Genomic DNA, 16,448 nt, shown 5'->3' on the forward strand with positions numbered 1-16,448 from the left:
ATATTTGGAGGAACTGGGTGTTTGAATGTGAACATATGGATTTGGGGGAGACACATTGAGCCTATGGTGGAAGGTGAAGGAGGCACATAGCAGCCACTGAGCAGCAGCTATTCTGAATGCAGCCAAGTGCACACAGCCAGTTTCTACTGCCCTGAAAGTAGAGATGTCTTGCTTTGCCTCTACATGTATATGCAGGGACTCTTCCTAATCTATCACATTAGTGGGCCGTGACTAAGAGTCTGGTTTTGTATATGACCACACCATTTCATTTTATGTGAAACTGTTATGTTTTTGTTCTCTGAGCCTACCTCCTGCCTGGAGAAAGACTTGTAGGCCCAGAGGCTTGCCCTCAATTTGAACTGTGTCTCCCTTCTAGTTACACACTGTTACTATTCCTTTTAAACCTCTGTGGGATTTCTGTGCAACATTTTATAGTCCACTACACTGTAAATAGACACCTGCATCTGCCAGTCTGTTGGGTTGGGTATAGGGGCCTATGGGACACCATCCTTGAGATGCATAGAAGACCTTTTATCAAGGAAGCCATTAACCTTAAGGTCTTAGCATAGTAACCCTTGACCTTGCTCCTTAGGCCAGGAACTTGGTCTTTATCTTGTGGCCATTTTTTTACTTTTAAGATTATTTGCCAATTGGTGAGCCTAGGAATAGAAGCAATTTCATTGCCTACCCAACAAGACCTGGCTTAGAAATAGTTTCTTTAATTTCTGCTTCAAATGAGAACACTTCATTTCTTCTTTTCTTCATTTTTGAGACATGTGGGAGCCCACAGAGGCTTCCTAGTGAGAACTTGCTCAGGTCAGAGAATCTGGGCTTGCTTTACCCAGCAGGGCTGTATAATGGGATGATTTGACCATGGGCATGGTTACCATGTGTTTGGAAGGGTCTACACTTGGATGTACAGTGTGCATTGACCTTGCAAGGAGGAGATCTTTTGCCTCTCCCCTTGGCATATTATAAAAAGCCCTTTTCAATACAGGATGAGGCTGTTGGGTATTAACCCAGGTCCTCCCGAAGCTATCCTGTGTTTCTATCTTTCTTCTGGTTGGCTAGGTCTCTCTTTCTATCTGATATTTTCTTACCCCTCTCTCTTCCTCCTAAGAAGTGGGAGATGGGCCCCCACAGAGACAACACCTCATGCAGCACAAACCAGCTTCAGGTTTTAGGAAATTGAGAATGACCTTGAGCTCCTGAGTCTCCTGCCTCAAACTTCTCAGTGATGACATTAACACATGCACTAGTGCACTCGGCAACATTTCTTTTTTTTGGTACATCTCTCTCTTTCCATACTTCTGCCTTGGCAGTCACACTCTTCAGAGTTACCTTAGTCTAATACAGAAGGCCACAGGAAAGTGTCCTATTGTTTTTATTCTGCAACATTTCATCTCTACACAATCATGATCCAACATGTCTAGTATTTTGTAGAATCTTTGATAGATTTTTTTTTCAGAGAACTTTGCTTGATACAAGAAAAAGCAAAAACTTAAGGTAGAAGACTTTCTATTTAGTATGTATGCATTTAAAAAATGTCGAAGCTATTACTCACATTGGTTTTATTGAATAAAGACATCTAGGTTTCTATAAAATTATACTGTATGTGAAACTCCATCTTGAAGAGCATGCCAGCTTGTGTGACTCAGCATCTTGTCAAGTTGGCATAAAAGGAGCCAGCACAATTTTCTAACAGTGAACATCATGCTTCCTTATCCACTGTAGGTGGCCCAGGATAGGCTGTATAGCATAGTAAGATATATATAACCCTAGCCCTTGGTGACCATGGGGTCTAGTTGGGGGATTATCCAAGATGCAGAAAGTTAACAGATAAAATAACCACCATAAGTGGTCCAATTAAAGTTCAAAGCATACACATGATTGGTGAGAAAAATAAATTTGTTTTGAAATGGTGTTTAAAAACTTCATAGAATTTAACTATTATAGTTAGTCATGGAAAACACAGTAGTCTACAGAAACATAACTTCTGCAAGGAGAACATGTGATAGTCCAAGCTAGCTGCCATGACAGCTAGATAAATTGAAAACAGATAATACAGACCAGCTGTTAGAGGACCACACTGCCTGAACCTGTCCCCAAGCCTAACACAGTGATGGGTATATACCTGGTGAGTGGTGGACAGTAAAGCAAAATGAAGTTAAACTGGACATTAAGGACCAATCACTAGTAAACTGCAGTGGCTGTCATCATCCACAAAAGCATTTACTATGATGCAAACAGGTTAAGTCAAGTGACAGCGAGAGTTGAGGAGCCAGGAAAAACAGTATATAGAGCTGGCATGGCTTGTCTGTGCATTTATTATGGGTCACCCTAGAAAACTTTGTAGGCTCTCTTGAGGGAATTGTTTGCCTCCTTTGTTGTTGACACAACCAGAAACCCAACCACTCTGTGATCCTGTGACCTGGCAAAGGGCACTGATGAATGTCAGGACAGGAAAGAGGAATGTGGGCATCATAAGATCAGGCAGAAAGGAAGAAAGTGCCCTCATCTTGGAACATGGGTTCAACCTATATGTCCATTCTCACAGGGTTGTAAGAGCTGTGAAGATGCTGAATAGTGAACTGTTTCCCACATAGTAAATGTGTCTTTACGGAGAAGAGAACCTGCCACAGAACAGGAGGGTGTTGGTTTTGTTGTGCCTGATGAAGAAAAGGAAGGGGCGGTCAGCACAAAACCTTGGGTCACCACCAGATGAGAAACAGCACACATTTGCCATGGTGGAGGCTGCAGCCTCAGTGCCTTCTTCATTCACCTCCACAACACTCTTGTGAACACACTTAGACACACACAGGTCTCTCTCCAGAGACATTCCTGATAAATCGGCCTTGCCCTCTTGGAAGACATCCACCATTCCCAAGTGCTGAAACACAGACTTCATGTCATAATCCTCTTGCAGTTTAAATTTTGGAAGTAAAACCTCAGCTCTAGTGCTCCGCATAAAGTCTGGTTTGGTCCAAGACATTAACTTCTCAAAAGTGAGATTGTTTTCCACCTAACAAAGAAGAATTAGAGACTTTCAGATTCACAGTTGAGGTCTTACCCAGAGGCACATGGACAGTTCACACAGAACCCTCCATAATTCTGCAGGGGGCATGCCTATTCACAGGACCAGACAGTGTGAGGGTCCCACTGTCCTGCTAACTTGAATCAGGCTTCACAGATGGGCATGGAAGAGAAGTAGCCGATGGTTGGGAAGACCTGGCTGTCCTCTCCTAAATAATTTCTGAGACATCTTTTATTCTGACATGTGAACATGTCCAGGTGATTAAGGTTTAGGTTGTATTTGCTTTTGTTTTCTTGATCTAGACTTAGTTTTGAAGATAGTACATCATTGCAGTTTTTTAAAAAAGTGGAAAAAATAAGACATTTGGTGTGAGCCACATCTGAAGGAAGGTCTATCTAGCGTTGAAATCTATGCATTTTGTGGCCTACTGTGGCTTTTATGTGAAATTTCCCCCAAAGGCTCATATACTGAATCCTTATTCTGAAGCTGGCAGCAACATTTAGTGAGGCATCTATAATTTGGGCATGGGGGGTCTAGCAGAATGAGGAAGTAGTTACAGGAGGTGTACCTATGAAGGTCATCCTTGGTCCTTTGTCCCTTCTCCTTTCTCTGCTTCCTGTTTACTGAAAGGTCTGTAGTCTCTGTCATTATGGAAACCATTGATGGGGACAGGTAAGTTGAAATGAACCCTCTGAATCTGTGATCCAACATAAATCCTTCCTATTCTGGGTAATTCATGTCAGTCATTTTGTCAGTGACAAAACACTAACACTATAGATGCCACAGTGAGGAAGCTGGATGGGGAGAGCCAGGTGAGCTGTTCTGCTTACAAAGATCCCTTAGGTCATGCATACTCCATGGCCCACTGTTCAGAGGATGGCTAACACACTGTGGGGTACCCTGCTGCAAGGAAGACCAAGATGTGTCATAATGCTCTGCCTGACTCTGTCCTCCTCAGCTGCATCCCTCCTCTTCCTCTTGGTTTGGGTAAAATTCAATATCTTTTCTGTCTATTTTATGTTCTCAGATACTAAAAGAAAATACTAAGGAAGGTCATGATATGGATTATCTTTATTTTGGGTGGCTATATACCAAGCCAAAGTGTAGAGTTCATTGTCTGAGTTGTCTTCATTTTATCCTATCAGATAGCCATCTCCATTTAGTGATGAAGTTATGTTCTGTGTCAAGGTCACACAACCCACAATGGGAGTCTCAGACATAGCTTAGATTCCAAAGCCCAGCACCTGCACTCAGCTCTAAGCTGGGTACCATCTACTCAGATGGAAATTGCTAATCTGCAAACACTGCTTTCTGTTCTAATGAGAATGGACACTGGATTCTTCTCAGGGACATTGAGAGAAGTGCCTCACCTTGCTGAGGTCCACACCATCAACTGGGAGCAGGACCATCAAGCTCAGCTCCATGCCATCATAGGGCATCACCAGCATCGTTGCCTGAACTTCTTCCACATAGGCAAGTTTAAATACGTCTTTCTGATACATCATCTGTACTGGTCTTTTCTCCTTCTGAACAGAAGAATCCAGAACATAAAAGATATTAATGAGAGAGTTCAGAGGGTTTCCAAATGAGTGGAATTTAACAGCAGAAGTGTTTTTAGCACTCACAATGAAAACACTATTCATGGTACAGTGAACACTTAGTCAATATCTATCAGCCTTTTCCTACTTTCATAAAAATAATAGAGTGCAAGCAGATATGGACTGTTGTAGATAGGATTCTACAGTTGTGATGAAACACCATCACCAAAACCAACTTGGGAAGGGAAGAGTTTACTTCATCTTACAACTCTCAGGTCACATTCCATCACTGAAGCAAGTCATCAGGAACTCAGGTAAAAGCCATGAAGAATGCTACTTATTGACTTGTTCCCCATGGATTTCTCAATCTGCTTTCTTACATAGCTCAAGACCATCTGCCCAGGTTTGGAGCTACCCACAATGTGCTGGGCCCACACCAATCAAGAATGAAGAAAATGCCCAACAGACTTGCCTCTAGGTCAGTCTTATAGAGGCAGTTTCTCAGTGCAGAGTCCTTCTTTTCAAATGGCTCAGCTTGTCTCAAGTTGATAAAACAACGTGGACAGGGATTAACTCGGGAAAGATGATATGGCATCCGGCAACAAATATGACATTCAAATGTTAATATTTTAAAATCCTGCTTGGGTCTAAAATATTCCATTAAGGCTCATGATCCAAGGCTTTTGTCCACAGGGTAGCACCATTGGAATGTGGACAAACCTTTAGGAGGTAGGGCCCAATTGGCGTATGTAAAGTGTTAGGGGTGGGCCCTGAAGAAGATATTTGCACTACAATCCCTTCCTGTTTCTCTCTTTTGCTTCCTGACTGCTGTGAGGTGAACAAGCCCCCACCATGCATTTCCACCATGCTGTAGTGCATCACCAAAACCCAGAGTGATTGGACCAACTGACCAGACTGAAACTTCTGGAACTATGAACCCAATTAAACATTTACCCCTTTTACAACCATCATATCAGATGCAGGATTTTGATCATTTAAAATGGTCAACAATTATATCTAAGGAAACAGCATATAGATAAAAAAAATTTCTTCAAATAGACTGGATTATTTTCGTAGTCATGTCAATGGGGTACAGACATATACATCTTCTCAGAAAATATTCTGGCAATAGGAGCACACATACTCAGAGGTTCAGGATGAGTCACAACCTTATAACCCACCACAGAGCAGAGAGCTCCAGAGCACAGACAATAACAGGCTTAGGGCAGAACTCCATCCTGATAGCTTATTACAGAGAAGGGAAATCTTTGTGATGTATTGCAGTCTGATGATCCATCATAGACAGACAGTGCTTGTTAACCCTTTAAGAGTTAGGGGCCATCTGGACAGAATCTAATGAATATTTCTATGGTTAATCAGGTTGTTTCTGTTATGATAGTCCAGAGGTATTTTTTAAACACAGAAGTGGGCTGACCATCTGGGAAGATTTTAATTACAGTGGTACATTAAACATAAAAATTTGCTGCAGACCACACATAATGAAGATTAAATTACCCAATAAAAGGACTCATTCTTTTACAAAGTTTTTTTTAAAGCACCTGTAATAAAAACATAGTAAGGAGTTTATCATTCAGGACACTCCAAAGCATATCAAATTATATTTTATAGGAATTGGGTAAATAATTCTAAATTCTACTGTAATTCAAATTATACTCCAATTAAGACATAGATCTTAATCGCTCAGTTTCAATATTAGAAAGTGATAAATACTGTTTAATAATGATAAATTACTAAATATTCTTATATTACTTTCTACACTGCTTCATGTTCCATACATATATTATACTATGTTAGCAGCTTAGTTTTGCTATTCCAGAATGTAAGGAAAATTTAATTTCTAAAATGAAGTAGGAACTATAGTTTTATGAGAAATTATCAGAAGCAGTAAGAGCCACCATCAGGATGTAAAATAACACAGGGAAAAAATACTCAATATTCTTATCATTTTCTACAGAGTTTAACCTTTCCTTCAGAAATATATGTTTGAAATGGTTTTCTGTGCTTTCTCATTTTCTCTTTCTGGGCTGAGGATAAAACCCAGCACCCACACAGGACATGTGATCTCTACCTCTGAGCCCCAGAGCTACACATTCACAATTACACCCTTCCATGCAATCTCTCCACCACACTGTCACGAACCTTTGCACACTGGTCCTTACCTGGTTTACTTTAAAGGGCATTTCCCTTGTGCGTTCTTTGTCAAACTCTTTTTGCCACTTTCCTTTGAAATATAAGGCATTGACAAGAACCAGCCTGGTCTTGGAATCAACTGAGTCACCCGACAGCAACTCTGGAATTTTCCCTTTTGAGGAAGCAGAGATTCATTCAGGCTCATGTTATACATATGTGAGAAATGAACTGATCTGACATCTGGGCAGGTCCAAGAATCATGTTTTCAAATTTATGGAATGTGGATAAACATATTAAAAAATCAAAACAACATACAAACACCCATTTTTGACTTGATGTCATGCACACTGGAAGAGCATGGCCAATGTGTGGATACTGAAAAACTTCCAAGTCTCTCAAGGAAAGCAGGTTTGGGAAAAGCAGAAAAAGTGACTCCAGGATAAAAAACAAAGAAACAGGAAATGTGGAAAAGGTCACAGGGCACCAGACTTTCCACCTGCATGCTAATGTTGGTTGCCATGTACATTGGGTCTGGAATCAACCAAGAGACATGTCTCTGGGCAGGTCTATGAGGACAATTCCCAGAAAGAGTAACTAATGGAGAGGACGCTCCCCCAAGGGAGCAATAGCTTCCTGTGCTGCCCTGATATAAGGACTGAGAGGGAAGCAGCACTGTTTGGTCTGCCTGTCTCAGTCCCTGCTGGTGAGTGCATCGACACTGTTCACATCTCTGCAACTGCGATTTTCAGCTGACACTGGAGCCCATATGGACTAAGACTAGTGACTCTCCAGAAACATCTAGGCTTTTCATTACCAACTGACTGTTAAGGTCTCCAGCCTCATAGACTGGGCAGCTACCAGATTCTCAGCTTCTCCATAAGCAGATGATCAGTAGCTGATTACTCAGCCTGTATTGTGTGTGCCATTCTATTAAATCCCCTTAGTAAAATTCTGTTCCTCTAGAGCACTCTGACTAATATACTACTGTGAAATACAGCATCTCATCTAGTACTCTGTCATCATGCCCCGGCTCTACATACCACAGTATGTCAGACACTCAAGTACAGATACTAGTTTGGAGGACGTATTACTATTCTACACTTCAGAGTCCCACCCATCCCTAGAGGAAATAATGCAGGTTGAAAGACATATTCCCTTCTTTTCTATTAAGGAGTATCCTTTCAATGATCAAGACAATCCTTGCTAACTTGTGACATCAAGAGTACACAAGAAGTAAGGACTCCAACAAGAAATTTACAAACAATTGCTGTGGTTTTAAGAAAATATTCTCATTCTATTTGGTCTGTTTGTCTGTCTGTTTCTTTTTCTCTCTCTTAGCAGAAATAGGAATGTACCTATGGTTACAGAGGCATCTAAATGGTCTAATTATCAAACAATGATCTCAATGATCTCCAAGATCAATGCTGGAACATGTCATCTCTGAAATAAAAACAACTAAGTTCAACCCCCATTGGGTCCATGTAACTGAGCAGCCCTGAAAGAGGAAATCAAGTCTAGTTTCATCAAATGTAAGTAAGGTATCTGAAGCAGGAAATATGGAAGCAGAAATAGGACTCCTCTTCAGAGGTAAAGGTGGTAGTGTCCGAGGCAACACAGATTGTAGGAAGATCCAGCCCAGGACAAGATTATGGGGAACATCTACCCATGCATCTCCATCTTAGAGATGGTGGAGTCACCTGTCCTGCCATTACGGCAGACCATCCCTGTCTTCTAATGTAAACTGTTAGACTGGAAATCAGGACATTTGTATCAACCCTCTCTCCCAGAGAAATACATGAACAACTCTGTTTTTAAAGTCTGAGTGTCTGAGTAAAATCTCCATGAATTCACTGAGGTCTAAATTATATCATTTGACCTAGCTAGTCTGCATCCCTTTGATATCTCTGAAATAACAGTGAGATTAGTCAGTGGGGGGGAGGGGAGAAGGGAAAGTTAAGAGAAAGAGGAGGGAGGGTAGAGGAGGGAGAGATGGATGGAAAGGACAAGAATGTGGGGTGTGAAATAACTTGAAATCCTGACCTTCAGTCTGTTCAGAGACCCACATGTTTATGTGTTTCCGGGATTCCTCTGCTGCTTTGACAAAGGACAGCTGCTCCAGCTTCGAGTGGTAGAACTGAAGACAGGATTCCTTAAATGTCTGGAGAAGAAAATGTTCAGTGAGGTAACATTGCAAAATACAGTGTCAGCAAACTTCCCAAACTTCTGAATACTATGGCATTAAAAAATAAAATACAACCAAAATTAAAATGAGTGTAAATATCACTTTAAAGAACAAACATCTTTTTGTACTAGGCCTTTGTAAATGGAAATAACCAGATATGAATAAATTTAAAATTACACGAATAAATAAAAATAAAAATATTTCTGATTTGAAATATTTCAAGGTATCACTATAGAATTGTGGTCTTTGGGCAACGTTCGGGAGTTGAGTCTCACTATGTAGCCTAGCCTGGCCTAGAACTCATGATCTCCTTTCTCAGTATTCTAAAAGCAAGTATTATAGATGTGGACAAACACACTGACTAGATCTTGATCCTTAATTTTCTCAAGTTCTCTAGGGTCCTTTGCTGTGGATATCGCTCTGTATGCTGTGAATGGGTTGCTCTGATTGCTTAATAAATAAAATGCTGATTGGCTGGTAGCCAGGCAAGAAGTATAGTATAGTCGGGATAAGCAGAGAAGAGACTTCTGGGAACAGGAAGGATGAGTCAGCAGTCGTCAGCCAGACACAGAGGAAGCAAGATATGAAGGTAGAACTGAGAAAAGGTACCAAGCCACGTGGCTAAACATAAATAAGTATTATGGGTTAATTTAAGTGTAAGAACTAGTCAATAGTTAGCCTGAGCTAATGGCTGAGCAGTTTTAATTAATAAAGCCTCTGTGTGTTTACTTGGGTCCAAGCGGCTGCAGAACTGGTGGGGAAGAGATTTGTCCTGACCATGGGCCAGGTGGGACACAGGAAAACTTCAGCCACAGTCCTTCAATAGGGATCTATAGCAACAAGTATTTGAATATAATTGACATCATTCTATTGATACAACTTACTGAGAGGAATTCACAAGTGCTCTCTGCAAAGAGCCTGTTGGCCATTCTAAGCAAGTATTTTCTGTTGGGCTTGTTCAAGTTACTGAGCAGCCGTTGGAAGCCTTGATGAATGTCTTTGCCTGTTTTTAAGCCAAGTGCCTGTGAAGGAAAAGAATAAAATATTATAAGCTCAGTGATGAGACGTTGTGGTTGTAAATATAATTTTCAAGCTGAAGAGTTACTCAGATAGTGAAGTAAGAAAGGCTCTGATGTGAAGCAGGTTGGTATTAAAACAATTAAAAACAGGCATTAGCCTTAATTGCTAAGGAATAATTACAAAGTCTATTACTCTAAAAATAATATAGGTCTTAGCAACCCATGCCTCAAATAATTTCAACAACTTTTTTTTTCCATTGCAGAATTTGGGACTGACTCTAGCTCCAAACAAATGCTAAGCAAGAGTTTACCAGCTCTACCACTGAGTTATACTAATAATGCCTTCCCTCCACTTTTGAAAAACACTTTACATTTGAAACTAAGTTGCCTTGGCTACCCTTGGGCTTGGGATCCTCCTTCCTCACTCACCTTAGTAGCTGGAATTAAAGCCCTGTGCCACATGGCTAGCATGAATCTATTTGTGCACCATTTTCTAGGTAAATCTGGTCAAAATTTTGAGATTTCCTCCAAGTTATTAGTCTGGAAAGCTCATTGCCCTGAAAGAAGTCCTGAGGTAGGGGTCAGGGTAGAGAGATGGCTCAGCAGTTAAAAGCACTGGCTGCATTTCCAGAGGACCTGGCTTCAATTCCCTGCCCACAGGGCAGCTCTAATCTGCTATGTCTCCTTTTCCAGAGGCATTCACATCCTGTAGAGACATATATGTGGGCAAACCACCAGTGTACATAAATTAAAAAGAAATTATTTTTTTAAAAAGTAGATCTTACTGGAGTAGACTGGCTTCTTTTCTCTTTATCCCATGACCAATGAAATAGTATGAGCCCATTCCTACCCTCCCTTCTCAGCAACTCTTAGGAAAGTGAAGCAGGTGTGGGGTGACAGACAGCTTACCTGAGACATCTGGACTGCAGTGTCTCCCTTCGCCCCCAAGAGGACCATAGCTAGAGCAGAAGAGATGCTCACAGGAGAGTAACATACATTTTTCGAAGGGTTGCTTTCACAGAGCATCTTTAAAAGGTGGATGGCAAAGGTGCCATTTGCTTCAGACAGAGTGTTCATATTGCAGAATCTGGAGGCAAAAGAGAAATGGTACTCAACATACACTGAAGGTTCATTGACCTTACTCAGGGGAATCTGGGACTCTACTCTTGGTTCTCATTCAAAGCTCAAAAGTACTTAAAATTGGATTTTAAAATTCATACTTGGTCACAGTTCTTCTAATCTTAGAATTATTATCTAAGTGTGGTCATGACAGCAGACCAAACTAGCGTCTGTGGCATCTGCATAGGTAGAGGTCAGATCATCAGGACTGCACACAGGACTCTGCTGAGAGAGGGGGCCTCTAGTCTCCTTCCATACACACCAGCTCCTCTCTCTGAAGATGGTGGCCTGGAGGATAAATAGGAGGAGGAGGAAATGAGGAAGGGAAGAAGAAAACAGACATGAGCATCCAGGTTCTCTAGCCTGGCTTTAGCAAAGCTGCATTCTGGGTCTGCCTATGAAGGCTCCTCTGAGATGTCCAGGTGTGCATTAGACAGTTTCTCTGCATTTGCAGCTGCTACAGGACAGACATGGAGATGCTGAATGAGACCCAAAGACAGGCTGGTGTCACCAGCTTTGCTGTGGAGCAGGGAGCATCCACCTGCAGTGGCTGCTCAGGAGGCTTTGATCAGGCAGTGGCACCAGGCTGTTTCTCTGTGGAGCATACCTCACTCCCAGATGAATGGACAGCTTGGCTCAGACTAAGTGACTGCTCCTGCCACAATATCCCAAATCTGAGTCCCTGCACATCCCATGGCTGTGCTCTGACTCTCATATGACCTTTGAACACTGGAAGTGTGTTCCCGAGTGCTTTCTACAGTGCTTAAATGCAGATCAGATAGCCAGCCTAGGGAGTCTCAGAACATCACAATCCATACTTCTTCCCTCTCCCCAGACAGAAGAACACAGCATCCTGAGATTGTGCCCAGATCCTGTGACTCTTCCCCATAATTCCTCCAAGTCTCTTCAGGAAAGTTGGGGCAGCTTTATTTAAATGACTGGCCTACTGCTTGGTCTTTTCATCTGACCCACCGTGTGACCCCTACACTCCTGCCCATCCTGATGTCCCTTTAAAGTTGCTTCTGAATCCTTGAAGTACTGTTTATTCCACCCAGAAGGTCATCTACCCCCTCTCCGTCACTGAGTTCAAACTACTCACCCTTCCCTCCTTCACTGGGGCAGGGCAACCTCAGGGCCTCTGCTCTGTCACCCTAGTGACGCTGCCTCAGCCAGTTCTGTCATCACTCCTAAGTGCAGTCCTTTCTCTTGCTGACTGTGTCTCCACCACACTTGGAGCTCTCTGAAGACACAGTGTAATGACATGGTACAAGGGGGCCTTGATGGCTTGGTGCCTCAGTAGGTGCGAAGATAGATGCTGTTCTGATACTTCTGCCTCCAACCATGTGGAGACCTGGGTATGGACTGGTCCCTGTCATTTTTAATAGATTCAAAAGCTGCTTGGTGCACTCAGATATGATTTATCCTTCTCAGATCTCTGATTCCATCTGATGACCAGGCTTTGCTTCAGCTTCCTTCTCAGTTCTCTATATAAAATTCACAGGTCTCACTTTCCTAGGGCTACTACTAGGTCTAGACATAATTTACCTTGTTACAGGACTAGATAAACTCAAGAGAACAGATGTCAGTGTAACTTTTTACTATTGACTTCTCTCAGTATCTCCTGGATAATCAGATAAAAGAAACAGTTTTAAGGTTTGTCTATATGAAGATAGGAAAGCTGTCTCACTTCTGTTCACTCTGATGATGGTTAGGGAAGCCTCCCTCCTCCTCTGCTCCGTCAGCCTCTTCCATTCAGTAAATTTCTTCTGGTTATAGATTTACAGATATTTCATTGGGCTGAAGCCAGGAAATGTTCATACTTTTTAACCCAAAGTCATAGCCTTTTGCTATGACACCAGGATATAAATCTCCTCCAGCTGTCTGACAGATACCTGCAGGCTCCTGGAAAAGATGCTGCTACTGTGTCAAGATATCTGGTCTGATGAAAATTAACAGACTCCAGAGCCCATTTTGACCCCATCCATTTTCAAGCCTATTTTAAAATTTCACTTCCTCCTGGGACAAGGCCAACCCACAGAGAGTCCTCCAGATACGCCAGACCCCGCACCAGCTCTGAGGATGCCAACCACCAACAGAGGATTCCCCCTGTATGGATGCACCCTCCACTTCCAGAGAAACAAGAGATGTCATGGCTCATGTCCTCCTAAAGAATACATCATCCTTCAATTCACTGCTAGTACCAGCTCTCCAGACTCAAGTAGGCACCTACCCTACAACCAGAACCTGGTTTGGCAAGATGTCTCAATAAAGGGAATATCCACCCATGTGTCTCACTCATTCACACTTGCCTCTTCAGTACAACCAGGGCATTTCTCTGTTCCAGTCTTTCTGACAGTTATCTCTCTTCCTGTGGCTAGCCCCGCTCATGAGACCAACGGTAACAATCTATTTTTTCTCCTAGCTACCTGTAGTTGATATATTATGCACCCCAATAAACTTATCTCGGGGTCTGAGAACAGGACAGCCACAATATTAAACATAGAGGTTAGACAGCAGTAGCACACGTCTTTAATCCTATCATTCTAGAGGCAGAGATCTGTCTGGATTTCTGCAAGTTCAAAGCCACACTGGAAACAGCCAGGCATGGTGACACACATCTTTAATCCCAGGAAGTGATGGCAGGAAGCAGAAAGATATATAAGGTGTCAGGACCAGGAATTAGGGCCTTTTAAAGCTTTTAGCTTGTAGCAGCAGTTTAGCTGAGATCATTTCGGATGAGGACTCAGAGGCTTTCAGTCTGAGGAAACAAGATCCGCTGAGGAATTGGCCAGGTGAGGTTAGCTGCGGCTTGTGTTCTGTCTCTCAGATCTTCCAGCATTCACCCAATACCTGGCCCCAGGTTTGTTTTTATTGATAAGACCTTTTAAGTTTCATGTTACAGCAACCTGTTTTCTCAGCTCCCTCAAGGAACAGGATTGAGATCTCCATGTCTTAGGTGGCCACAATGACAGCCAACTGAATGCTCCTTCACTCACACATCCCTCTGTACATGATCCCAACTCCCAACTTCCTCCTCCCACTTTGCCCCACAATCAGCAGAAAGCAGTCTTGGGATTCAGTGCCCTTATTCCCTCACTTGCTATCCATCACTCAACTTTTTATAATAATCAACATGGAGGAATGTTGGCATTCTGGCCCGCCCCTTGGAGACCTGCCCAGCATTCTGAAATAAATCTTCTTTTAAGGAAACCTCTCCCTTGTTCTTCCTCTTCCTCCTTTCTCCCTCCTCCCTTTCTCACCATGAGGTGTAGACACCTCCACTTTCCCTCTTTCTGTCTCGTTCTTCCTCTCTCCCTCTTTCCCTCTCTTTCTCTCTCTATCTTTCTGTTATGATAAACTCTCTCCAAGTGAATGCCATGCCTGGGGTGTGAGTGACTTTCCAACCTGTGATGCCACCCACCTTGTGTCTGTATGGCGAGTCTCCCTCACCCACTGGTTCACCAAGGCTCCTGTTTGCCATGTCATTACACAAGGGAGATGTCTGGCCCTACAATTCTGAGCACCTGGCTAAAGGTGGCATTTGAGGATGTCCAGTCACCATGGGATCACTGATTTTATAATTGGAATGAAGACAGCTAGGACTGGTGTAGAGCCTGCTGATCTAAAAGGGTCCAGAAGTAAGAGACATTATTTTACAGACCCTTGAGAAGATGGCAGAGATAATCAAATGGGCTATGTTGTAGGATATGAGGGGAAGCAGGACAGAGGACAGTGGAGAAGGCCCCTGAGACCCTTCAGCACCTATGCTTGACTGAGATGGGTCAATAAAGCTTCAGGACTCCAGCCCTAAGACCAGCCTCACTACCACTGACCACTGGGGTCTCTAGAGAAGTCCCCTCTGTGAACGCCCACCAGACACCACTTGCCCTCAGTCACTTTTGCTAACCCTCAGGTCATGGACATTCCCCTGGACTCAAGCTGGACCTTCTAAAGCTTGCCTCTGCTAGTCCCACAGCCCTGGACTGAGCCAGTAGCCCTCACCTGCCAACTTCACAGCCTCCTGAAGCAGTGTTCAAGGCTTGATGCTCCTGAAGTGCAGCTTAGCAGCCTGTCCTGTTCAGGAAGGCCTTTTATTCACTGCAGGGGGCTGACATCATGCTCAGAGCCCCAGGCCAGAGGAAGAGGGACTGGCCTGACCTCATCCAGCTCTGTCCTCTGCAGGGTGGGGATAGGTGAGAGTCAGTGAACTCCTGGTCCCTTGAGAAAGAAAAATCTAGTAGGAGCCCGGGTCTCTGGATGACAGGACACAAAGAGAGAAGTTCACACCTGTATTTCTCCCCAAGATCAAGGTTCCATTTGGCTGAGCCAGAGAGCTCACTCAATTTCACACTACCTGTGACACACTCTGTCTAGAAATCTCTCCTCTCCATGTGCTCTCCTTCCTGGATTATGGAAGGCCAGCTTTTCACCAATCTTTTCCTCCCAGAAGCTTCCTGGTGCCAATGGCTTCCCCAGGGTGCTCATTTTCTGCTGCTTGGCTCCATGTTTCCACAGAGGCTGCTCACACCCCTTGTCTTCTGACCCCTGACCCAGCAGGGAGTGACAGTTGCTGAAGGGACAGAGGCTTCTGGCTTTCTGTCTCATCTTGCTTGAGGGAAGGTTGGCTTGCTTACGTGCAGAATCTGTGTCCTCAGTCACCCTGTGTTCTCCACCCCGGAGGGGATTTCAACCGTCCCTTCCTCTAGCTTCTCTAGCTCCTCTGCTTTGACCAAAAACTTCTGACCATCTCCTGCCTTAACTGTGTTCTTGGGGACACTTTTCACTTTGGTCCCACATCACCGACACAGCTGGCCCATAGTTATTGTCCCTCCTTCTCTGTGTGTCCTCTGACACAGTTTCTCCTTCCTGTTCTGCTTCTCCTTCTTCCTCACCCCTGCTCCCTCCAGAGTCCTCCCTGTAATTGTCCTATTTATCCTCCTCCTTCTATTTAAAGGCCACAATAATTTTTGTCTGGAATGCTCTGACTTTTTTCTCTTTGTTTGTCTTTTATTTCCTATATGTAGTCTGTTGGAACATGGGCCTTCCCTTCAGGGCAGAGGTCACTATTAATAGTCTAGATCTCACATAATTCTTTTCAGCATCTACTGCATCTGCCTTAAGTTAGTTATTGGTGTCATCCTCACTGTACTTCCTGCTTGATGGCACGTGGAGAACTGACAGTCCATGGTATCTATCTGGTGGGAAATGGTGCTGGTTACCTGAATCATCTGGCTTGCAGTGTTTCCCTTTGCCCCCATGAAGACCATGGCCAGGGCCGAGGAGATGCTCATGGGTGAGAAAAATACATTTTCTGAGCCGTCTTCACCCAGTATTTTCAAAAGGTTTAAGGCAAAGGTGCCATTTGTGTCCCGCAGAGTATCCATGATAGCGAGTCTGGAACGAGG

At 43.3% G+C, this 16,448-nt stretch overlaps 1 protein-coding gene across 5 annotated transcripts; it reads right to left on the reverse strand.

Moving 5' to 3' along the window:
* Positions 1-2,617: 2,617 nt before the first annotated feature.
* LOC131910392 (serpin B9-like) lies at positions 2,618-16,448 on the reverse strand. Of its 5 annotated transcripts, XM_059262323.1 has the most exons (7): positions 16,256-16,448; positions 15,062-15,082; positions 9,790-9,908; positions 8,764-8,881; positions 6,753-6,895; positions 4,405-4,560; positions 2,618-3,022 (listed from the first exon to the last, which is right to left on the reverse strand). In XM_059262323.1, the coding sequence occupies exons 1-7, from the start codon at positions 16,425-16,427 to the stop codon at positions 2,618-2,620; spliced, it is 1,134 nt and encodes a 377-aa protein (XP_059118306.1). In that variant the 5' UTR covers positions 16,428-16,448. The 5 variants fall into 5 exon arrangements, with proteins under 5 accessions (XP_059118306.1, XP_059118303.1, XP_059118302.1 ...); XM_059262320.1 differs by lacking the exon at positions 15,062-15,082 and having other exon boundaries at positions 4,405-4,557; positions 9,790-9,927; positions 16,263-16,427; XM_059262319.1 differs by lacking the exon at positions 15,062-15,082 and having other exon boundaries at positions 9,790-9,927; positions 16,263-16,427.

This window comes from Peromyscus eremicus, chromosome 5 (assembly GCF_949786415.1).
Source record: "Peromyscus eremicus chromosome 5, PerEre_H2_v1, whole genome shotgun sequence".
NCBI classification, from domain to species: domain Eukaryota; kingdom Metazoa; phylum Chordata; class Mammalia; order Rodentia; family Cricetidae; genus Peromyscus; species Peromyscus eremicus.